At 38.1% G+C, this 25,481-nt stretch overlaps 1 protein-coding gene across 2 annotated transcripts in view; it reads left to right on the top strand.

Annotated features, from left to right (window-relative positions):
- CABCOCO1 (ciliary associated calcium binding coiled-coil 1) overlaps positions 1-24,287 on the top strand; it is a 50,339-nt gene extending 26,052 nt beyond the window's left edge. For both annotated transcript variants that reach the window (XM_030951460.1, XM_030951461.1), the window contains exons 6-8: positions 20,790-20,849; positions 21,243-21,377; positions 23,630-24,287. In XM_030951460.1, coding sequence (XP_030807320.1) covers positions 20,790-20,849; positions 21,243-21,377; positions 23,630-23,671 — 237 coding nt within the window. In that variant the 3' untranslated portion in view covers positions 23,672-24,287. The remainder of the gene's footprint in view (positions 1-20,789; positions 20,850-21,242; positions 21,378-23,629) is intronic.
- Positions 24,288-25,481: the final 1,194 nt, after the last annotated feature.

Raw genomic sequence — 25,481 nt, 5'->3', positions numbered from 1 at the left:
TTAGGGTTGCCTTTTCCTGCCTTTGTTATAAATTACATCTGTCTGTGAAGAATCCTCTCCAGTTACTTCGTGGTTCATGGCTACGGGGGAGGTGTGCATGTCTATCTGGAATGGGGCAGAGAGAGACTGATTGTGGGGGAGCCTTTTCGTTTTAATGGTTTGTTTTTCACTGAGGAAATGGCAATTCTAAGCATTAATTTGCCTTGCTTACTAAATATACAGATGGATAAAATTCCTAAGGATCCAGCTGTGTAAATAGAATATTAACAAAACAACTGTTTTCTTCAGCATTTGTATTATTTGTTCTTTGAAGCTTGCTAGACTTTTGGAAGACTTCAGCACCATTTAGGTTCCGTGTAATCATTCAAAATGTTTTTATTAGGGCTTAAATGAGGAAAACATTTGGCAAAGGGATGGAGTTTATCCAAAGCATAATGTTTGATTCTTTCACGAGAGTCTGAATACACTGCAACAATATTGTAAGGCACCAGAAATATGGGAATAAGCTGCCAAATGGTACTGGAAGAAGAGCCATATACATACCCAGTATGTTTGGTGTAGTGTGCTCTCCATGGCCTCCTTCCCCTGCACCTGGTGGGCAAAGAGATCAGGCTGAGGTAGCCCAGATGTGGCAGTGCAGGACTCTGGCCCCTTTCTCTCCTGTCTGCGCAGTTTCCTTCACCATTTGATCCCGAGGCTGGAGTCATTTGCAGGCTGCTATTGACTGAGCAAGGTGGAAATTCTGTCCTTCTTCAGTGTGGGCTGATGGCCACCTCCCACCAGCTCCAGCCCACTGAGCCTCACTCTCTCCTCTTCTGATGGGAGAATGGAAATCTTTGGGAAATGGGCTCCCATCTGCCTCTTCCATCAGCCTTAGCTAACCTTGTGCTGCCTGAGTCTCCCACAAATCCACTGTGTTTCTGTGGAAGCTGAGACTTCTTTATGTGTTTCAAGCACTCAGAAAACATCAAACAGGTAGAATATCTCCTCAGAGCAGGCTTGAAAACACAGCAGCTGGAGCCTTTTGGTGTTCTTCACGGTTAAGATTATTATCTAAAATATTTTTTGGTTTGCCTTTCCACGTATGCTGTTGAAAATTTGGTAGTGAACTCATCCTGAATCTCCTCTTGGCCAACTTAAAGCAAAGAGAATAAATACTTGATTGTTTATACTTAATGTTTGCTCTTTCCTACTTGTTAGAGTGGGCAGACTGTTTGGCTGAACTTAAGAAGCTTATATGGTGAGTGTTCAGGTTTTTTTGGATTTTTTTTTTTTTTTGGCTGATTGCATCCTCATATTTTGTCCTCTGACTGCAAAGCCTATGTCAGAGCCCATGTAGGTTCTGCAGGGTTACATTGCAGATGGTGTTGTGTCCAGGATAATCCCTAAACAAGTACAGATGTTTTTGGCGGAAATACCTCAACATTCTGCTTTCCACTTTTATGACAAGTGGTCCTTTTGACTTTTTGGTTGGTTCTACAAGAATCCCACAATATTGTAAATACACATTGCAGAAAATGTTGTTACTACTCCCACAGAACAGGTCATTCTGCATGAATTACATTCTGATACACATATGACTATTTTCTTAGTATTAGAATTCCAGTGCTTGATGTGTTGATTCTGTTCTATTCAAATAATACGAGGTAAGGAAAAATATCTCCTGTGCACTTGCACTGTCATTTATTTTGACTGTGCATATGAAATTTGGCCTGTGAACACACTCTAAGGAAATGACATAGATTTTAAGTGATAAAGATGAATGTTGCATGCTTCATTTATAGGAAGGCCATCCAAATATGGTCTTGGAATTGTGAGAACATCCTGTGCTTGATGTGTCTTGAATTTTGCATTGATCAAGGCTGTGGACAAGTTCCAGGCATTAACAGGCTGGAATTCATGTCTATTTCTAGATTTACTGGACATTGTGTGTTGTGAAAAGATTGCAATACATTGCAACTAATGCATATAGTACTCTTATATAATAAAATGAAAGAGTGCTAGAGTTGTTCCTTAGAGATTATTCTACTTTGAATATCTACTTTACATTCTCTCAGTGTTTTTCTTAGCATTCATTTTGTATTCATGGTGCCCATTTATCATTTTTGTCTCTATCTGTTATACATTTAGGATCTTAATGATTTTCTTTTGTTCTAAGAAAGATACTGTGCCAGCTTTTTGTATTCATCAGGAATTAGGATGTAGTTGAATACTTACTTTTGGAGAAATGTTAAATTACCTGTAATGGTCAGATTTCCAATGAAGTATTGAAAAGTTTTACTCTCACAATAGACTATTTTCAGTTTTTAGTGTTACTGTTGTCCTGGCAGGTCTAGATTAAAAGAAAGTGAGGGCTAGAGCCTAGGTAGCTGACTTTGGGGTGGGGAGGGGGGCAGGAGGGGATGGTTGGCTTTTTTGTGTGGCTTTTTTTTTTTTTAAATAATCCTACCATTGGTTCACTGTGGTGCCCTGCAGTGAAATTTCCAAAAATGTCATTATGTTTCTATTGATTTTGAGAATGACCCCTTGAGTCTATTGATACTGCATGCATAAAACTGTGCACTGAACCATTAATTTCTGTTTAATAATCATGTTTTGTTTGAGAAATCAAGAAATTGTCAAGGTGGAAATAAGGAGCCAAATGTTACTTATTTTGCCATGACACAGATTTTATCTTTTGTCCTTCCTCCTTGCTTGCAAACAGAGCTCTCTGGATTACTGAATGTAAAATTAATATCCTTTTCTTTGCAACCCTAACATGGCCAAACACAATAGGAGTAGTTAAAGACAGGATTTCAGTCTTATCTCTGTGTTTCTGATCTACTGCTGGTTTGTCTTCAGTTCCTACTCTTGTTATTCATACTGGTTTTATTGCAGTATATTTAATTGTCTCTTTGTTCTGATCAATCCTCAGTTAAATGGGTAAATAATAAAAGAAAGAGGGTACATAATCAAATTACCAGCAGTAATTGGTCAGTCCAAGCATTACTGGAACTTTATAGTGGGCGGAAAGAACAGGGCTTTGGTATCAGAGTCAAAAAGGCCAAGCCTTTAAAACTGACAACATAAATACATTGCTACATTGGCACATCTTTGTGAATTTAAATTACAAATTATTGTGCATAATCAGAATCAGAGCAACTGGAAAATCATACAGCATGGATAGACTTTATTAATTTTAGATACAAATGAAAGACATTAGACAAGTTTAGAAATCTGACAGACTAGGAGAATCTTAATATTTGACAAGTGTAAGATAAAATGAGACTTTGTCTCCTGGATTGCTGGGTTTTTTTCTTTCTTTCATAGTAGTGGAAACATTACAAAAACTAATAAGCAGCAAACCATATGCATTAGATAATAATGTAGAAGTCTGTGGTAAGGAAGCTTATTTGGGTAATGGGAAAGTTTAAAGGTTATACATTAAATGATCAACAGGACATTGTGTGTTACACAGGGGACTGAGTTTCTCTGGAAATTGGGAATTAAGCCCTAAAGTTTTTCACAACTTGATTGCCATTTTAATACATTTATGGCTTTGCGGACCATAACATGAGTTGATTTTGTTTCATTTTGTAGTGAACCAATACAATTAAGAAGACAAATCTGCTTTCTTCCTTAACATTTATCTGTTAACATACTAGCAATTTTAGTAGCAAAATAAATTGCTTAATCAGAAAGGTGCCAATAGCTCTAACCTATACAGACATACAGAATTTGATTTTCTTAATTTTCATTTTCTCCTTCCACCAAATGAATTGGAGAAGAATGGACAAAGAGTAATGAAAAGGTAGCATGACTTACCAAACTAAACCCTGCTCTGTGGAATTCAGTTACATAAAAGGTCATTTTTATAGATTTGTGCTATTTAGAGGATTCTGCCTGTCACATCTGATAAGATCAGAATGGTGGGGAAAAATTCAAGCTGCTCATGAAGAGTACACTGAACTTGACCAATGCTACAATAAATAGTTGTGTTTCAGCAGGGTGTTGCAGCTTCATGTTTACCTGGCTTTCAGGTTGACTCTGTCAACTACTTCCCAGTTAAGATCCAATTTACTCAGGCTGCATAAAGTCTTCGATGTGACACTAATGTGCTCCAGAACTCTGTCTTCAGGGAAAAGTAATTTCTATTCATCAAATATATCTTGAATTTGAAAAGTAAAGAATTTGGGATGGTGACTTTTTGACAATTTTTTCATGCGATATTGCATGAGAAGGCTTGTAATGTCTGTCCCTCTATTACTGTTGTCAGGTATAACATTTTGAGCGAGCTGCTAAGATTTACCATTCAGTTCATGTTTCCTAAATCCACTGTGCCCCAGGTAATTTCAGGGGAACTGCTAGAATTGTATCGAAAATAAACAGTATATTACCATGGTGTGTAATGTGCAAAATTTGGCCTCAAACTGAAAACTGTTACATTAAAAACATGCTCTCTAAAATGCAAACATCCCATATTTACAGCTGTAGAAAATACTGCTACAACTTAGTGACGTGTGGGTGGATGAGTAAGTAGGGTAGAAAGTGCTGTATTGGTTTATCTTGTGGGTCATTCCCAAATAAGACTTCATTTGAAAACATTTTAACTAATTGTACTTTGTGTTTTCTGTGGTGAATTAAGGAACCTAGTTAGTGTTCAGCATTAAGAGGAGGTTGCTGCAGTATATCTGCAATATAACAAGAATTATATTTGTTAATGTACTTTGGGAGCATTTAAATTCTAATCACGCAGACGAAAGGAAATTTCAAGTGATGGCAAGTAAATTTAAATTACACAACAGTAAAGACTTTCATACCTTTGAAAATATTTCAGCACTGGCTTTTTTTTCACTTGCTTTGATTATCCATGATCACAGCAGCAGAATTCTATTGCTGTTGCCATAATTTCTGAAGCATAACTGTGCTAACATGAAATATGTATATATAGGTACATTTGCCAACTTGTTTTAATTTTGTCGTTGGCTTTCCACCTCATATGTTGGGAGGGGCTGCTGATCCGCACAGTGGCTGAAGGAGAAGGCAGAATTGTTGCAGGAGAGAATGAAGATAAGCAGGCAGCATTTGCAGAAAAAGGAGGCACTTTTTCTGTGGTTTCAGGGTCAAGAAAATAAGATTTCCATCCCATAAAACCTGTCTCTGTGACCTCTGGGAGCCCTCTGTGGCCGTGCAGGTGTGAGTGGCTCACAAGCACTGTGTAAGGCAGGATTTTTATGCCACATACAATTGTCAGTTTGCCCTTGTTGAGCAATCCTCTGTATCAGGTCTCACAGGCTTTATATGTCCAGTAATGTAATGGATATAGCTTGGCTTCTCCTGCAAGCTGGATCTTGGCTAAGGTAGGAAAATGCAATACACGATATGTAGTGACTGTGGAAGGGGAGAACAATTCTTTCCAAGGAAGCATTTTCCTACCCTTCTCAAGCTCAGTGTCCTCCTACCATGAGTCTTTTCACCTCTTCAGCAGCACCTGCTTATTGTAAAAAAGAGAAGAAAGAGCTAAGCACCACTGTGACCAAAAATAGAACTCCCCTTTTTTTTTATTATTTCTGTGTTTAACCTCTGCTTTTTTAATCATATGCACAGCAAGAAAAAGGGGATGTGCTCTAGCAACTTGTCAGCTATGAAGCAGTGCAATTTTTTAGCTAGAATCATGCTATCAGTTGGAAGTAAACAATAGGTCTGCATATATTTAATTATTTACTAAATTTTGAGTTATGCTATTCTTTTAATTATGTTAATCAGGCAGGCTCCAACATTGCAAGCCTTGGGGCTTGAAGTGCAATTTCAATGCTTTGTATTAAATTTGCTGAACTTTGGAAAAAGATGAAATGGCTTAGTATTAAACATTTGCTTGATTTAGATTTTACTAACCCATGCACTTTATAACTCACATTCTTTCAGTGCAATGTACAGCCCCAGCAGAATGACCATAATAGTAGTAGTGAGCAAGTGTTCCTTTTGCACACAGGTTTTGCTTATAAACTTGATGAATAAAAGCCTGGCTGTTGAGGGAATGGTAAAGATCTATTGTGCCTTGCACTTCAAGGTCATTAGTTCAAGCACACATCATTAAAGGCAGAAACTTAACATCTGACTGGCGCTTCATAACATACATTAAATGAGTTAGTGGTGTCAGTGGAGACAAAGAAAAGAAACAACCAGTTCAATTACAAGAGAAAGGATTGGACTAATGCACACCTCCAAAAAGGGGGAGGAATCAGGAGATGCTCAATATACTCCTGTCTTCCCCTGCATGCAGTCCCGAGGGCTTTAGTCTTCCTTCTGTCTGGAAAGGTTGTAGCCACCCTGCTTGTTCTCATTTCATGGCATGAGCTCAATTGAGTTGAGCTGGATAAATACTTAGGTGGAAAAGGATCCAAGGAAAATGCAGGTAGAAGATGGTTTGGTGATGAAGTAATAGTGAACCTGGTTTGGTGCTGCACAACAGGCTCTTTGAAGGGAGCTGCCACACTGATATTCTGGCCACTGGTCATTCCCTCAGGCATATAAATCACAGGCAGAGAACAGTTGGGCATGGTGTCCTCATGACTGCCTTCAAGTGAGTAATTACAGCCTGCCAATGGTAGCTCCCCAGAAAAGTTAATGGCATGAGGTGCTCTCTTTTGATCAGTTGTGCAGTGTGATTGTTGCTTAAGGCTCTTTTGAAGAAGTAGTTGCTTTTCAGTGGTGTGATTCCTTTATGTGAGACCTTTATGAATATTAGGTGAGTTTAGAGGAAGGAGTTTGTAGAACATGGCAGTGATTTTTTTATTAGCCATTTAATATTTAGTTGTCAAAATGAAGTAAGTCACTTCTGTCTGCTCTAAAAAGTGCATTCTTTTTCCTGCAGCTTTTTCCCTTCCTTTGGTCTTGTTGTTGTTACTGTTTGCTTTGAAATCTGGGTTGACACTGGACCCAGGATGTCTTTACTTAATGTATACATAGGACTTAGTGAAAGAAATTATCTCAGCCATTATAAAAGAGCCCTGTGACATTTCCTCTGTGGTACCTTTATTCAGGAACAGACCAAAAGGGGAGGGGGGATCAAACAAAAAAACTTCACCTAAGTAGTTCCTTTATTAATAAGCCCCCTTTAGAACATTTTGTGAGTAAGAAGGAAAATAAGGAGAGAAAAACTAGAGAAGGAGAAATTCAACTTCCTAGACAAATGAACTTCCAGAAAAAAAAATAGGGACATATGCAGCCTTGGCTTGGTTTGGTTTGTTTATTTTGCCCTTTAGCCCTTGTTACTTGTATAACATAAAGTTCTTATGCCTTTGGAAGATGTTTTAGTCACAAGTTTTTTATAGTTTTAATATGAGTATACATTGAAAATACTTAGTAATATTTTAGATTTAATGTTTTAGATTTCTTTTTATTCTCAACACTTCACTGAAGCAGAAAGCATTTTTGGAAGAGGTCTTATGCATCTGAGCCCCTGAATTAGTCTAATGTCACAGTCATTGAGAGGTGGTTTCACTTAATTGTAGTGGGGAAAAGCCAGTGGAAGATTTTGCAATGGAATTTTATGAATGAAATTTTGGTTTACTTTTAAATAAGTATGCAGTGCTCAATGAAATGATCTCTGGAACTTTTGTGAATATTTTATTCAATAAGCTTAGCCCATGTTTTTTTTTATGAGGAAAGTGAAGTTCCAACTGTCTTTTTTTTAAATTTAAAATGTCAAAAGCTTCTGTATAAAAAATATATTTCAACCTCTAGGTATTCAAGCATCGCAAGAGTATTATTTATTTTCATAAAGGATTCTATCTAAATCTACATAATAACTTTTTTTTAAAGTAGACTGGGGGGGGGAACATGCATAGAATATGTCAATTCTTTCCTGAAAGAAAACAACTTGTTTATTTTGCCTCCAAACTCAAATAGGAAACTTTTTTGACATAAAAAGCAATTAAGTTTTAAACTTCTTGTCGTCTCTGCTAGAAAATCACACAACTTCTAAGCAATTTAAAAAAATAAATCTTCAATCTCAAGTTATGGCAACCTGTGATATTTAGTTGGAGGATTTTTAGGATTAAAAAAAAAAACCAGAACTTTTATATTTCAAAATATTAGTGCATCAGCTTTATTGGAACAAGCTGCAATTGTTCAAATGATCTCAGTAAAACAATTTGGACTACGGTTCCCGGAATGCTCATGAAGCTGACATATCTACATGTTCTCAAAAAGTCATAATCCATCATTCTGATGCTAGATCGATGGATTATGACTTTCTGATGTCAGATCTGTGAATTAAGGCTTTTTTGAGTACAGCCTGCTATCCAATTATTGCCCTTATTCATATATTATAAATCATTATTCCTTCACCAGGTAGTCAGCAGTTTCTATTTCCTGAAGTTTCAGAGCATTCTTTTTTTAGCCATTGTGGCACTCCCATTGAGCAATCAAAAATGGAGAGCGCTGACCTGAAAAATAAAGCTTCTATCACAGCAAATTGTTGAGGGAGCAACAGTCGTTTCTAATTCTTCCAGTTTCTGTTGAAACAAATCTCATCCGCTTCCTGCACAAACAAGCAATATAATAAATTAGTACAAAAGTCAGTAGCTGGCACATACTGACTTCATTTTTAAGTGCTCATGCCTTAAAACTGATGCTTTCTTCTGAGTAGTTTTCATTTTTTTATGTGAAGAAAGATCAACTTTAGATTTAAAGCTGGAATTTGCCAGCGTGCTGCCTTAAGTGACTGTGTCTATTAGGTGCTGTTAAACTGAAGTTCCTTTGAATGAATTATTTATAGAGTAATAAACTTATCTATAATGTAACAAAATGTATGATAAAAATAAAAAATGCTTTACTGTAACCAGTTTTGGTGTCAAATCAAAACACATTTAGAACAACTTTATTAAAAGATACTCAGAAAAACAAGAGGAGTTGTTTCAGGACCTATCGTGCGTTCTGAAAAGTCATTGAATGAAATGTAATCATGCTGTGTTGGAGAGTTGTTTCAACAGATTTCTTAAGCTAAGGGAATTTAGGTCTAGTCTGTGTGGATGGAGAAAATCAATAGTATGATCTTGTTGGTTTTTATTTCATTTTGCTGTACTGATATTCTTCATTGGGATGCAGTTTTCACAGTAGATGGCTGTGCATAAAATATGCCCAGTCAGTACATTGCTGGTGGAGTAGTTGTCAAAAAGGATGGAAATCGATGAAAAGGAGCAAGGTGTAATGAGTGGAGTAGAATTCATCTTTATTAACTATTTGTTCTAGTCCTGTGACTGTTTTGAGAGAGCTGTCATAGTGCTGGCTCATGCCTCAGTTTCTCCTTTGGGTGGCCACATGGATTCTAAAATCTGTGTTCCAAGGACTGTTTCCTTGGCACTCTCCTGATAAACAGGTTTGTGTATCTTGTGTCACCCCTGTGTTGCTCTTCAGTCAAGGATGTTATCAGAAACTATATGAGAGAGTTAACATTTTGCATGTCCTGCCATTAAGTAGTTTGGGGGGGCAGTTTGTAATATTTTAATATAAGGGGAAACATTGTCTTGGCATATTCATCTCATTCCTTATTGTTTATTTCAGGAGTTCTGGTCATTAATGGCATCCTTGCTCTCACCTTCCTTTTCCTGTTACCTCTTTTACATTTCAGATTTTGGCCACCAAGGCTTCCAGGGTGCTGCAGAGCACTGGAAAGAGGTGGTTTGTTGTGAGAACAGAAATAGTTGTTGTATGAATGCCTCTGCAGAAAACATTATTTCAAGGACAAGTGCCAGCGCAGGGATGGAACTGGGGCGGGGCTCCAAAGCCCTCCTTGTTTCAGATAGCCCTGTTTTGCTGGTGGGGAGTCGCGTGAAGCTCCCGCCACCCACGGAAGTCTGCTCCAACCCATTTTCAAGGTTCCTGTAAACTGTAGATGCCCACTAGATGGAGACATAATATTTTCTACAGTAGTGGCTATACAGATGGTAATCAAACCCACCAGCTGCTGCCTGCGCATTCCGGGCACCGCGCCAATTTACTGGCAGTATGTCGACTGGGAAGCAGACAGTGACACACTTTGATCGAAAAGCTTGTATGATGATTTTTTTTTTGTTGTAATATTATTGTTTTTTTAAAAAATGATAAAAGAGATCAAGATGTGTATCTTGATCAAAGGGTACTGCTGTCTGCTTTCCCATCAGCAACTTCTAATTTATAGAAATCAGATTGCATGGAAGGCAATCAGCAAAGGTTTGAGGTCTTTCTTGTTCTCACTGCCAAGGCACGCTGACAAGTGAGAAAATTAAAATCAGAGAAGGTAGGGAGAGAACTAGTAAAACACTGGTTGAAATATAATTATTTAAAGTTCACAATTTTAATAATTTTAGGGCTGTTAAAAATCCAGTTAAAGTGATCCATTTGTCATTCACTTGTATTGTAAGAGCACCTCAAGGTCTTTCTCTGATGGAGGGTGTTGCTTTGAGACTAATTTAGCACGGAGAGAGAAATATATCTATTACTTGTTGTCATGGAAGAATAACCTGTCTCTGGTTCTGGGGCCAAGTTTTTCAAAGGTACCTCCTATCAACTCTGTTTCTTCCATATGGAGCTGTGCATCCAGTATGATTTATTAGGGAGTATACATGATACAATGGGCACCTGTAAAGAACTTTTAACCCAGTCGGTCCTATAAATGTGGAGATACCTGGTACAGAGGGACTTTACTGAAAATTTGTCTATTATACTTGGTAAGGTCTTTTCTCTTGAGGGTCTCTAGTTAAGTAATTTTTGTTTTCAGTTCTTCGTATCGACTTCTTCTTTAAAAGCCTTTTGTAATTTTATTTTTCAGTCCTTTCAGGCTTAAAAAACAATTAGCAGTTGTATATATATGTGTATGTATGAACTGTGTTTCCATGCAGGGGTCAATATTGCTGGCCAACATAAAAGCACAAACCCAGTGACAGTGGTGAGAATTGCTTCACATTCTGCCAGTTTTTAAAAGCAAAATGGAAAATGACATCATAGAAGGACTGGGATATGTGACATTTTGTCTCAATGGAGCAAGAGACTATTGAAGGGAAGAAGCTTAATGTAGGTAAGGAAGTGAATAGGGCTCACCTCCAGGAGTCTTCAGAGTGAGACCTTTGATGTGATCTCTGGGTTATGCTCAGCCTTACTGCCTCTCCTCCAGCCATGAGATGTGGTTGCTGCTTCCCATCACTCTTGCTCTTTTCTTCCACAGCACCAAATGAATCCTGTGTCCTCATCCAGCCTGCCTTTCCCTGTGCTGCCAGCCAAGCTTCCCAACAATTAGTGATTTTCCTATCTTCTCCTCCACTTCTCTTCTTGGCAATCCAGACACATTGGATTTTCCTGCTGAGTGCTTTCTTCTAAGGGTTAGATCAAAAGACAGCAACTTCAGAGTAGGCGATGTCATGTTTCTGGGTATGGCTCTGCATTCTCAAGAGAAGATGCTGCCATTGGGTGCTTGCTCCCTCTAGGTATTTATGACATTGCTATTTAAAAAAGCTGCCAAGGAAAAGGTGCTGCTGAAAGGAATAAATAAAACCCTTTGGCATCATTGCTTCATTTTTTTCCCATCAAAAGCTGACACATTGTCTTTATCTCATCAGGCAAACTGCGTGCAAACTTTGTGATCACGTGTTCTTTGCCTATTTTTGTAGAACAGAGTTTCTCAGAGAGACAAAGCACAAGGGGAGGAGAGGAAAGGCTGCAGTGTACAACTCAATGCAATACCCTTTAGCTTCACTTATTCTATGGCTGGCTCAAGATTTTCACTCCAGAGCTGGAAGTGTTTGCTCTCTATTCTGAGTTGTGATTGAATTCTGTATGATTGTGGAAATCTTTGAGCAAATGTTAGATTTTTGTTGGTTCTGTTACTTGTGAGTATGGTAATTTTCTATAAGATGCAGTTAACAGAGTTTATAAGGGATAAGGAGTTAAGAGACTGTTTTTAGTTTGTTTTTTTTTTAATTGGAGAGAAATTATTCAGTAGAAATGTTTGTTTCTTCCCGTGCATTGTTGAAACAAATTCTAAAAATCCACATTGGATTATGTGATTTGTCATGAGCTTCCTAACAAGTCAAAGCAGAATGAGATTTATGCGATTTTTCAGCAGAAACCATTTCATGCCCCAACAGAAATGGAAATGACTGTTCTCAGAAACCTTCCAAGTTGAAGTGGGAGGAGATAATCTGCAAGGAGATGTTACCTTCTCAAAAACAACCTCACATCATCCAAGGTGTGGTTGGCTTTGGCAGTTTACCAAGGGGAAGCTTTACTAGATTTCAAATCACCCACCTAGCCAAGCTGTGCTGAGGCAAGGCTTTGTTTAACTCCTGCATTCACCAGACCAACCCTGCCCCTGCCCACAGCTGCGTTTTTATCTAATGTGAATGACAGGATTCTAAGGGAGAGTTAAAACAAACACAGGCACTCACACTGAGATGCAGCATAAACAGAATTATGAACATGTACGTAATGAGAGAGCCTCTTTACATTGGGCCACAAAATCATGTAAGGAAGGGAAGGTTTCTTTAGACTAATAGGCCATGGTTACAACTCTGCTGATTCAAATTCCATAGAAATGGAGTTGTAAAGAAGCACCGATACCTTGGACTTATGTGGAGGGTTTGTGTGTGCAGATCAAATATTCTGGTGTTAAAATAGACTAGTTTCACATAGAGAGGTGACTGAAAACTGTAACTCTGAAATTTCAGAGAGCTGGCTTGCTTCTGCATTCCCACATTGGGAAATGTATGCTAATGGCTTAATTTTTATGATAAAACATGAAAAATAAGTCCCTAAAATAGTGTTGAATCCATTTTCTGATAAAACAAATTTGTTTTCCCATTTGTGATTAAAATGACCTACAGTAAGATTTTTTTTTAACTAGGTGTTAATTAAAAATATGGAAATGGATTTAAAAAACCTTGCAGTTCACAGTGGAAGAATTACCATAACTGATCTGTTCTCAGAGCCATGCCTGTTCTGAGATGTTTTTAAGATGTCTGAGTTACTGGTTGTTTTTCTGCATGATTGTTTCCAAAGCAAAATGTGATTCCAATAAAAACAGTAATTGAATTTACAGTCCACAGGACAAATTGTTGTTTTAACAGAAACTTACACACTCAGGCAAAGACCTTATGTTTTAGGTCTAATAACAAAGAACACAAGCTCCCCATTTTTATGTGGCCATATATTCTGCAGTTTTCTAATGTGGCGTTTTTTCTTTAAAAAATCTATATTGTATTTTTTAAATTATGGGAGCAGTTTTTCCCCCCTTTTAGCTCTGGATCAATATTCCTTAGGTTGTGTTGGTTTGGGGTTTTTTTTAAAGCAACCTTTTAAATGTTAGTGCAACTATTTTCTGTAGCATCAGCTGGGGGTGAATCAATACAGACAAGCCTATCCACATCTAATGCACCTAATGACTGAGAGGAGTTTGGAGAGAGCTTGTTCATCTGGCATTTGGTGCTGAGAGAACGTGCAGAGCACAGGGCAGTTGTGTGAGGGGCTTGTCCATGACCAGTCTTGTGTGGAGAACACGCTGATTTCAGAGGAAGTGGGTAGGAAGGGAAGGCTGTCCAAGAGCAGTGGCGGACAAAGGCAGGAGGTGGGACCTCTTTCCAGCATCAGGCAGTGACTGCCCTTTACTGAACCAGCAGCAAAATGCTATTTTTCTGCTGTCAGACTTTCTCTGCAGGCGCCCCTGGGCTCTTCTCAAGCCCTTTTTGTTCTAAAAGGTGGAGGGATTAAGTTTTCCTAGGTTTTTGGAATCTTGGTGCCTTTTTTTTTCCTGTTTAGGTAAAACCTGAAGTCTGTGCTTGCTGAACTAAGAGGAGTTTTGTGGGGCTCAGCTCCAGGGACACACATGCTGCTCTGAACTGGTGTGTGCAGAGCATGAGACACACTGAAGATTCACACATCCTGGAAACATGCATGTCTGCATTAGCAGGCTTTTTTTGGAAGTCTTAGGGCTGACCTAAAACCCTGTGGAACAGTAAGAGTTGGTGAGATATTGCTGCATCTCGGATGTAACACCTGGAGAAAGCAGTCCAGGATTGTGCCAACAGCTGTCTGACTTTTGCCTAGACACTCAGGGGTGCAGGAGGAACACGTGGTGCTGGTAATCATCTCTGAGTTCCTACAGTGACCATTTGAAAAAAAAAGGGAATATTTCGTACTTCTCACACCAGGCAAACCAGGGACCCTGGGTGAGCTTTCCTAGGTTCCCCTTGGGAAAAGGCCAGAGAGCAGACTGTGCTTGCTGCAGTCCAGGGCAGGTACATTGGGGAGTTTTTAGGTTCTTAATTTATCTTAGTTGACTGTCTCTCAGGAGAGACAGTTGTCTTTGCACTTCCTGCAAGCAGGGGTTTAGGGGGTTGACAGAGCCCCTAAAGCAGGTGTGATGAATACCAGCCCCCCAAGCAATTTAATTCTTATAGGCCATTTTGTTGCCAAAGGCACATGATCTCATGCAAATTGATTTTCTGAGAGTATGGAATTGCAGAATCTATAAAATGTTTGAAGCCTGGTCCCAGAAAGAGGTACAAAAATGCACCTGGGCAAGTTTTGTTTCACATTTTTATCATAATGTTTTCAGCATTCATATTGGTTCTTTACTGATAAAATAATGTGGTAGAAAAGATGCACAGCAAATGTAAAGCTCCAACCTGATAAAGGTGGATGCCACTGCCTGTTGTTTATTGGGTTCAACAGAACTTACTTTCATGGTTTGCAGATGTGATCATATGAGTAATAAAAGGGCTTTCATTTTTTAAAACCATTTGTAGCTCTAGATAGGTGGTTCCTGTGGGAAAGGTGCTTGTGGTGGTTTTTTATTTTTTAAATTACTTTAGATCCCTGTTGATTTTGATTGTACAGCCAATATAGGAGCTGGCTGTTCTTTGCTTGTTCCATGGCTTTTTCCATAGCCCCTTGAAGTAGAAAGGTGGGAGTTGACACTTTGAAGAGTCCAGACATGCAAGAGTTGCACTTTCAAGAACAAAAAACCCAAAATTGTTCACCCCTCCTGAAAATCTGTATGTATTTTTGAAGGGTTATGTTAGCCTTGAGGATTTAAAATTATGAGATATATCCCAAAAAAAATGAATTTCTTAAAAATAATTGTTTGGTTCTTTTTCGTTGCAGTCTAGTTTCCGAGCTTTCAAGATTCATGTTTTCAGTCTTTCCTCTGCAACCATAAGAGCTAACTTTATTTTTAAATGAAAGCTGAGATTCTCTTGTAATCCCATAACTCTAGGAGATTTGGCAACACTAAATGCAATGTGAATTTAGAGTGACCATTCCAAGGTGAATCATTTAGTGATGTGTCCTCAGCATTAAAGCCAGCTGGGGATTTTTTTTTATGTCTTTTATTTTGTCTTTCTAAATAATCTGCAAATTGGCAGCAATAATTGGAAGCTTGGTGAAAGCAGGAGAAGGCAACTGCAGCCTAGTAAAATCAGGGGGTTTTATTGTTGGGTTTTTTCCTGGTATGCTAAGATAGATTCTTACAGAATCTAGGCATTAAGGGCACTCTGCATTACGATATCTCTAGAGAGGAAGGCTTTGGTTGTTTTTGTAGAAGCACCCTTTTCTACTCAGTCAAGCATTAAAATTGGCAGCAGCTCCTGGAGTAGCAAGAAAATCCTGGTTGTCCTCATGTAGTTACTGAAAACAGTAAGAGGATATGTAAAAGCTTTAACTCCAAGGAAAAATATTTATAACTGTGACATTGTGTTTCCTTACAGTAATTTATGGGCAAAATGTAGGAAAGGAGGAACACAAGCTATAAATAATATTTCTTATGTAAACATAATGGCAGTAGCAAATTCTTTTTATTTAAAAATTAATATTGATGTTCATTAATATAAATTACCACATTTCAGATGACTCTGATGTCCTTGAGGCCAGATGTCACTGACTGATTTACAGCTTCCTGGGGGGAGGAGGAGATCCTGTTTTGTCAATGTAGGCACCAAATTGCTTCAAATAGCTATTTTAGGCTAGATTCTTTACTAATGTATTGTCAGCACAGTCGATTCGCATCGCAGATCAGAAACATGGAAAACTCTTTTAGAACATATTGACTTGGAATTTGAAATGCAGGAATAAGAGCATAAAGCTTACCTTTGACTCACTGAACTTCAGTCTCTTCTAGGAATAGGGGTTTGAAAACTCCTGCCCAGGAACACGCACACAGGATTTCCATGTGCATCATTAGCAACCAGGGAACATCCTTCAGAGGCAGAGTTTTAGGTCCTCATTGATCTTAATTCTACTTTTAATATTAATACAAATGCGTGTAGTGAGGGTGTGCAGGAGGAAGCTCGGCCACCTCAGTCACACCATAGAGATCAGATACCTGGATTAAGTTTTTGAGTGCTGTGTAAAATCCTTTGGTCCTTTGGACCTCATGCTGCAGAAGAGGATGGCAGACATGTTTGTGGAGCTATTGGCAGCTCCCAGGAACCTCCTGTGGGAACGCTCGTGGGTGATACCTCCGCAGGCAGGTGGGGTGGATTTGTTGTGTTTGCATATGCTGGCAGGTAAAAGGTGGGGGATTAAAGAAAGCAGGCTGGTTTGAGTCAGTGCATCTCTGTCCATTAGGTATTAATTCAAATTCAACCACATGAAATACAGGCATCCAACAAACCACCTCTTGTAAGTGCCTTTTATTGCAGCAGCTGAAATTCAGCACATTTGTAGGTGTGGGGCCCGCCATGTTTAGCATGTATAGCAAACTAATATAAATCCTGTATTACAGAGTTTGTTTGATAGCAAAGCTCACATACATATGAGAGAAATCTGTGCAGGCCTCTGGTAGGATAAGGTCCCATGGCATACAAATAAAAACTGCACAGGTGATATGAATATAGAGAATAATGCACAAAGAACTCCCTTTCTGAAACTCATCTGCCATTCATATAAATCAAACCTATATCCATTGAAAGGCTTGGAAAAATGTTGCAAGGCTTTAGAAATGGTCCATGTTGAATGTGGGATCTTTTTTCCAATCCTTATAAATAATTATTTTCCAGTGTTTGGTAAGTTTAGCTGCTGAGAATTTATGTTAAGACTGTTTAGAAAGGAGTACAGAATTTCAGGTAATATCAAGCTGAGAAGGTGGTTTTAAAATATTCTGTGATACAAAAGCCTTTTATCAAAGAGGCCAGTGCATCATCCCCTCAGTCTTTTTTCTCGTTTATGAAATAAGTAAACATAAACTCTGAATTCTCATTTTCAGTAAGCATGTTAGTAAAGCCAAACTGACCTTGACCTTAGCTTTGCTAATTCCCAAACTCTGATATTTATTCCTGGAGTAGATTTTTCCCCTTCATACCACATACATAAATACTGCAAACCTTTTCAATGCTTTGAATTAGAGTGGAAGTAAATAGCTAGTTTTAATCTACATAATATTTTGAGAGCAGACGTTCTGTGCTATGACTATTAAGATATTCCCAGCAGCCATTTCTATAATACTAAAACCTCTTATATCTATTATTAAAAGTAACACTATCAGCCAGGGCTTGTTATATGCCACAGAAACTTTAAATAATAAAATACAGAATGGATAAAATCTGCAATAATAGTAACTTAAGAAAAATTAATTTTAAGTAACAGATAACATCGGGGAGAAAATGCAATGGTATATTGGTAAGTTATGCAAAGCTAATTTTATAATAACTACCACATCTGTGGAATTCATCTATTAGAATGCTTTACCAATCTTCTTTCCTGTTATTATTCTGTTTTAGAAATTTCCCTCTGTACTATTTTACTGTCTTTTCTCTGCCTACATTTGTAGAAAGGCAATTTGCTACCTCTCAACAACAAGAAAAGTGTGTGAGTTTATGTACAGAACAACACAGGGCTTTTTATACAGACCTGTCTTTATGCAGACTTGTACCAGTAAGAATTCCAGAGCAGGGTTGGGACGGGGCTGTGCTCTGAGAGCAGTGGCTGCTCCAGCTGCCCTTCTCAGACTGGTGTCCCTGGGCTGGGGAGGTGGTGCTGACCTATCAGTCCCATGTAACGCTGTGCTGACTTCTCTGGCCCAGCAGCCTCCTGGCACCCCACCTCACCTCAGAACAGGTAAGAATAGTGCACCTAATTGTCCCTTCAGTCTCTTTCAGAGCAGCTGACACTGATAAGCCAGCTACATTTGTGCAACTGCCTCACAATGTCTTGATGTTTGAATTCCCGTGGACCCGCTGGACCGCAGTGTGCAGGAAAATATTGCCAATTAATTTTTAAGGCATTATCATCTTGCCAAACTGTTCCTCACATTTCGATAGTTATATTGATTCAAGAGGACACTTTGAGTAATACATCTTTGTCATAGTGAATAATGCTCACATAATGACAAATCTTCAGGAATTAAAAAAAGGAGAGTGAAGTTTTTAATGTAGGTCAGTGGAAGTAATTCACCATAAATTTACTTAGTCTTCAGAAACTAGCAACATTTTTTTAAAGCCTCTGTAACTGTATAAAACTTACTGTGTCTCCTTCTCTGTTTTTAAATAGATTTTACTACAGAGCCATTGGTGCTATTAAACATGAGGTTTTGTTCAAAGGAAACACAAAGACTTAATTGTATTTTTTAAAGGAAAGTATTGCATCAGAAGGATTCATTTAAATACGTTTGTTGGCTTCGGGCTCTCACCACAATTCATTCGTTCTAATTTTCCCCTGGACTTGTTAAGGACACAATGTATAGAAAGGAGCAATGCAGAATGGCATTTTTAGGTCACTATATTTTGGCTGTAAACTGTAGTCCTGCTCATAAACTTGTTATTACTAAACAAAAAGCTTCATATTCTACATTGAAGTTTCACAGTCTTTAAAAAAAAACTTTTGGCTGACTGTTGGGACTATTATGGCTCATTAAAGAGACTAGTTCTGCTGTAATTTAGTTATTTCTTAATGATCCAAGGGTTATTATTAGACATGGAACAGATGAGTAAAGAATGGCTGTCTGTAAAAAGACGCAGTGAAGTAAAAATATTATTCAGAAAAACAGAACCTCTGAAAATCTTATCCATGCAACAAAAGTGTATTTGATTGACTTGGAATTGATTCTAAAAACATGGTCTATTTTTATTACATAATTTGACCTTTTTTTTTTTTTTAATTTGGACTGGAGAAAATAAATGGAATGATCATTTAATCTAAATTTTAAAATTTATTTTTAGTGAATAGGTTACTAAACAAAAAATATTATTTTAAGGAAGCAGAAAGTAATTTTGAATTGTCATCCACTTCAGCTAATATTTTTAATTAGAAAATATAAGGGAAGAAAATTGAGATAGTTGCTAAATTTAAAAAGCTATAGTTTTTTAAAAAATAGAATTTGAAAACAAAATGTCTTTGTTTTTGAAAGAAATACAGTTTAAGTCAGTTTTTTCATTTTGATTCCAAACACAAACCTTCTGACTATTTCTTTTGTGAGTATGTAGGCATTGACAAAGTGCTGAAAATTTGAATTACAGTGATAAAAGACAATGCTTCTATAACTCTGTTTTTCTCCTCAGTTATAATCTGCAAATCTTTCTGTCAGCCTGTTATGTTCTTATAAACATGGGCTAATGCTATCTACCTACTTTACTGAGCTCACACATAACAGGGAACCTTGGAGGTAGTGACAGAGTCCAAACAGAAGTTCTGAAAAGCTTTTAGGACTACAAAAGAGATTTTTATTATAATGAAGTGGCTAGGTCTAACTTTGTATTTTCAGTGGTTGCTATCACTTCTGCAGATGTATAGAAGCTTTAATATTTTCAGCGTGTTAATTGTAGCAAGTAACTAAATGACCCAAATATCAACCTAGCTAGAATTTCAAAAGTATGAGGAAATTAATTTATGGGAATTGCAATTACCCTGATGTGAATTAATGTCGTTTACTTACACCATCCAAGCAAAATCCTGTTTGTAATCGCTGACTCAGAACTGGAACATCTGCCTCGTATTCTCGATGGGCACTTCCCCTGCAGAGGCCCCAGATACACCATTTCAGTGCTGTACCCTGCTCCTTGCTTGGCCACAAATGCCTTTTTTCACCCTATTTGGCACATATGTTTTCTGTCATCCATTTTTTTTAAGTAGGACACAAAACCTTGTCCCTTTAGAGGACACAGGGCTGTCTTCTGTATCACTCCTGAGAACCTGAGCATGGACTTGGTGCTTCATCCAGCTGCTCCAGGTGGGAAAAGCCATGCCCTTGTCAGAGCATTCCTGGAGCTGCAGGTCCCATGGTCCCCCTCTCTGCAGTGAGATTCCCACAGTCACAGCAAAGGAACAAGAAGAAGCAGCAAAACTTGGACCATTAGCAACTCTTAAATTATAGTTACATATTAAAATAGTTTCCTTAGGGCCTTATTTGATTTTGTGTCACTGCAACTTCACTCCGACTGACTCCTTAGATATTCCCCTGCAATTCCAAACTGCAACAGTGTCCCCATTCAGAAGTGACAAATTTTCTGTGGGAAGACAGAATGTTACCTAAGCACTGTGTTTTCTAAACGTAATTATCCACATGAGTAAGAAGCTGTAGTGTTATGAAATTATGAAAATCATCTGTTCTTTCCAAGCATTATAAAGAGGGCCCCTTGAGATGCAACTAGAAATTAAAGCTGATCTATAATCATTTTCAGAACGTTTTCCAGTTCTGAGCACCTGGATAGTAACAGAAAAGGTATTGTTTTTTGCTGTTTGCCAACGATTTCATTTCCATTTAAAAAAACTGCAAGAAACCTCTGAGCAATAATTAAACATAAATTACTTTCTTCTTTTTTCTTTTTTTCTATTTATGCTACCAGGATGAGATTGAACTTGACCAACCTGCAGTTTCCCCCTCAGCTTCAGTGACAGAATCTCAGGTACAGTTTTGTTCCTTTTAGCTTACTGGGGGCATGGGGGGGAAGGGGGGGTGCTTAAGCAGTTTTTCTATGAATTTCCATTGGATCCCGGTCACTGATGGCATTTATTCTCTAGAACATAGCATCCATTCTCTTCTAAGATTGAATGAAAAGACTTTTAATGCAATAATCAGTCAGCAGAGGACATTTTTTTGAGTGAGCCCATCTGGGCTCTTGCCCTGTGGAAGGATGTGTCTGCCTGGCCTGGGCAGTGTGAGACAGCCACGATGGTCTCTGTCAAGGCAGTGCTTCCCAAAAGCAGCTCTGTGTTTTGCTTCTCTTTGTACTGGTGCTGCTGGGTACAGGGCAGGAGGATGTTCTAACTCAGTGTTTCCTCTGGCTGGTTGCTGCTAGGGGACTGACCAGGGGGATTGCCTGCAAGAGCCCTGTCCAGGGGCAGCGTCTTCCGAGGCTGTAGCTGGAGTCACTGCTGAAGATGAGAAGTCTGCAGTGTGTGAAATCCCAAATGAAATTATTGGCAACCTTGAGGTACTATTACTAGAAAGCTATTCACTAATTCTGTCTATGGTTAATTAGCTAGCTCAGTCTTAATGAATATAAACTGTGTTTGTGCTAAAGCTGGCAAAAAGCACATCCATATGCTGTAAAAATGTGAATTAGCCTCTATAAATAACTCCTAGTTTAGTCAGCTTACATATGATAAGATAAAAAATAGTCAGTAATATGACAACATATATCTTCAGCCTTACTATGTGTCAAAAACACAGGCCAAATCCTGCTCTCAGTGATGTCAGTGATAAAATTCCTTCTTGGGGGTTCAGGACCAGCTGCTGTGCTAGAGTATATGCAATGTGTGCTTAATATAAATTGTTAGATGCATCTATGTCACACATCCTTCAATTTGTGTAAGAAATTACTCACTTATGCCAATTTTAGGCTTTGTCTGGTAGGTGTGTGACTACACAAGAGCTGCATTAATGAAACAGATTAGCTGTCAGTATGTGGTCTTCAGACTCTGAGGGGTCCATGATTTCTTTCTGTGAGATTCATGGAAGGGAAGGAAGCTACTGTCACTGAAATTAACAGGAAATGATTGAAAGCCAAAGAACAGATTTGCTAGAATAGATTTGCACCAAGGAGCTGCTGGAATTTGGTCTTACTGGCAACAACCAGGTGGCACTTTGAACTCCAGATACAGCACATTAGACACTATTGACTAAGCAGCAGTTTAATAAATACCTAATACTATCTGAAAATACTGTGGTATTGGTAAATTGGTTTACTTGGACTATGCATCAGTGGGGAATATGAATAAGAATTATTTTATGAATTATTATATTAATTAGACTAGATTAGATCATTAGATCAACCTATTTGAATTTATATTCCATTATATTCCGTTTCAATATGTCTTTAGAAATGGGAGGGAATCTCTGGCCTGTGTTATCTCATTCCTGTCCCTATCAATAGAAAAGAGTAAATACCTGGTTTTTGCTTGACCTTCATGCCACTAACATCAGTATTGAGTTTTTTTCTTTACAAGACTGCAGAGATGAGAAAAATACTTTCTTTTTTTTTTTTTTTTTTTTGCAACTCTGGTTGTATACAAAGAAAATAATTTCCCCTCAGGTTTTAATTCTTTCACCAGTGTATAATTTTCACCTGTTTTCTCAGTTTCTTGACCTCTGAAGAAGTCTTATAATTAGATTTTTGCCTGATTCATGATCAAGCTCATACCATTTTTTGTTACATGTGACATATGGTTACCCCATTGATATATTTGCAGAATAGCACTAATAGGGATTTCTAGGACTGGCAAGCCACAAAGTTCCTAAAATGTCAAGTTACTGCAAGTGCTTCTGGTACAAATCCATTTGCTTTATCAAAATTACCTGTATTCCATTAAGAGTGTAACTCTGAGTTTTGGAACAGTTTATGTAGAATCTGTAAAAGACCTATAAGCCTGTCCCAGTTTGAACAAAACTTTATCACTCTTAGAAATACTGTCATTGCACTCTTTCCATTTCTCTTGTATTTTTGCAGTGATCAATGCGCATACTGAAAAATATACAAATTACCCATAAAACACCAGTGTTTTTGGCCCTTTTTCCAGTGATCCCACATTTCCAAGTGCTACACAATCAGAGATTGCTATGCATTATCACTGCCAAAGATTTCATTAGGATACATCACAACCCCTGTACCTTCCCCACAAATGTTACATTGCAAATTAAACACTCAATGTCTACAGCAGTTTGGATTTCCAGAATGAGATGCATATTCATAATTGTGTTTGTAATTAAGACTGACAAGCAGCATCACAGAAATACGTTTTTTTATTGTTCATTTTCAGTTATGCTTTTTAATTCCAGCACTGTTTCAATAAAACACATTACATTAGAGAACAAACATCTGCAGCAAAGGCAAACAGTAGGAACAACCAGGTCCCAAAGCAATTTTTCCGGTTTGGTGTCTATTGTTAAAGGCTGTCTGAGAATACAGGAAAATTAGCCTATCTCCAAGACAAGGTTAGGTGAGGGATGGCTGTCCCAGATCCCTTCCTGCTCGTGGCAGCCGTGCCATCCATCGGAATTGCGCAGGGCCATGTGATAACGCACTATCGCGTAAGGACAGACAGCAACACCGGTCTGTCTGCAAAACAGGAAGGTGTGGAGGATAATGTCTGCCTTGCTGCTCCACACTGTGTCAAGACTACAAAGACAATGTGGGTCTAAGATAGCTCCATCATAACCTCCTCTTTCTTCTGATTTTCTTTACAGGCAGACTTAAAAGAAAAGCTGCAAATGCAGGAAGAAGCTTAGACTTGGAGAAGAGAAAAATTGAAAAGTCCTAAATAGCCAGATAAGAAAGGTGATGGTGGGTTTTGCAGGAATTGGGCAGTAGGGGATGGCACATACAGAGGCTGGCTCACTACCTGAACCAAATAATTTTTGTATAGAGGAAAATGGTTCTGTTAACATTTACCTCGAAGTATTTAATCCCAGTTCCTCAAATTTATGGTGTTCTGCCAGCGTTGTTGTTTAGTTTAGACTTAAGTTGAAGATTATAAACAGAAGGGCACGTAATTAAAACACGTTGAAGTTCAGTTTATTTCTGAATACAGTTCTAAATTCTAACTTTAAAAAAAAAAGCTGCAGTTTCATTCTCCCAGTTGTGAAATACTTAACAGTTTCTGCTTTACACCTATGGTTTTTTTCAGGAAATGTTGCTACAAGGAAAATACATAGAGAGAAAACATTATTTTGAGGCACTGTAGCTGTAATAAGGGGAGAATTTAATTAACATGTAATTACACACCTTGCACTGTAGCTATTCATTAATAATATGTATGTTATTTTGTTTTAATTTGCTTCCTAAGCTTTAAAAAAATTTAATAGCTTACACTTCTTTCTTTCCACCATATTAAAATTGCATAACTGAAGAGTTTGCACTTAGGTATTCCAAGAAGAGGTTCTTTAGATTTCAGTGGATTATTTTCTGGAATGCATGTATCCTTTCATCTGAGAATGTTTCCATATTTTGTCAGACATTATAGAAATGTTTCATGCTCAAAAGGAATCCAACCAAATAAATGACCTCAGAAGAACCGGTTGAACATCTATGTTTCAAACTTGCTGCCTGTATTTGTTGTGTCACAGAACTCTATGCCCTAGAAAGCATGTGAAATACAAGTCATGCTTTGAAGCATCAAGGCTGGATTGGATTGCATGTTTAGTGGAATACATGAGAAACAGAGTATTTTATCGTTGCGTTTTTGTATTAATTGACCTCTAAGTAGAAAGTTAGATTTTGTTTAATTTCATTCTCATTTTTTGGTGGTGGTAAATGAAAAAAATTTGCAAGCCTGACTCAGCCAGTCCAAAGAAGAAAACAGCTTGTAGCAGTTCTCCTAAAAGGTCTGATTTGATGCTGCCTGACTTTCAAGGGTGATGGGCACAGCACTGAGCGTGCAGCTGGAAAGGTCATTCCCATGTGCCCCACAGGATGTGGTCCCACAGCTGAAGACAGCACCCAGGAGCTGTGCCTGAGCACCAGGAGTGGGTGTGCTCTGCAGAGTGCGTGTCCAGTGTGGGCACAGAGCTCCTGCAAACCAATGGTTCACTGGTTGAAGGGACAGAGCATTTTACTTGGTCTCATGCACTGAGAAGAATTCTTCCCCTGGTACGTGATAAGGAGAAGTAAGGCCTGTAATGATTCACTTCCAAGTTCTCTTGATTGCTGTTTCCAGTGCTGGCCAGAAAACTAGTGAGAGCTTCCATTCAGCTGTTAAAAGCTGACTGTTCTGCTTTGAACAATGAAGGCATTATTGAGGCATTATTAGTTTTACCTTTAAAAAATATTTTGATTCCTGGTTATGTTCTTTTTTGTTTTATTCCTCTGAAATATGATTTTTGTTAACAAAACTTTCTGAAATCAGAATGTCCTTTATTTTGATACATAAATCCATCTCCGAAGACATTATGCTAATGCTACCATTTCCCTAGTTTTGAACTCAAAGGTGAGAACAGAACTTTTGAAGAGAGCTGTCCATATGACAAAGAGTATTTAAAATACTTTTTAGTGAAAATGTGTTATTGGCAATTTAGCATTGTTTAGCACTTCAGACCTAAA

Source organism: Camarhynchus parvulus, chromosome 6, assembly GCF_901933205.1.
Source record: "Camarhynchus parvulus chromosome 6, STF_HiC, whole genome shotgun sequence".
NCBI classification, from domain to species: Eukaryota; Metazoa; Chordata; class Aves; order Passeriformes; family Thraupidae; genus Camarhynchus; species Camarhynchus parvulus.
Note: the sequence above shows the minus strand (reverse complement) of the source record. Positions and strands in the feature narration are given on the sequence as shown.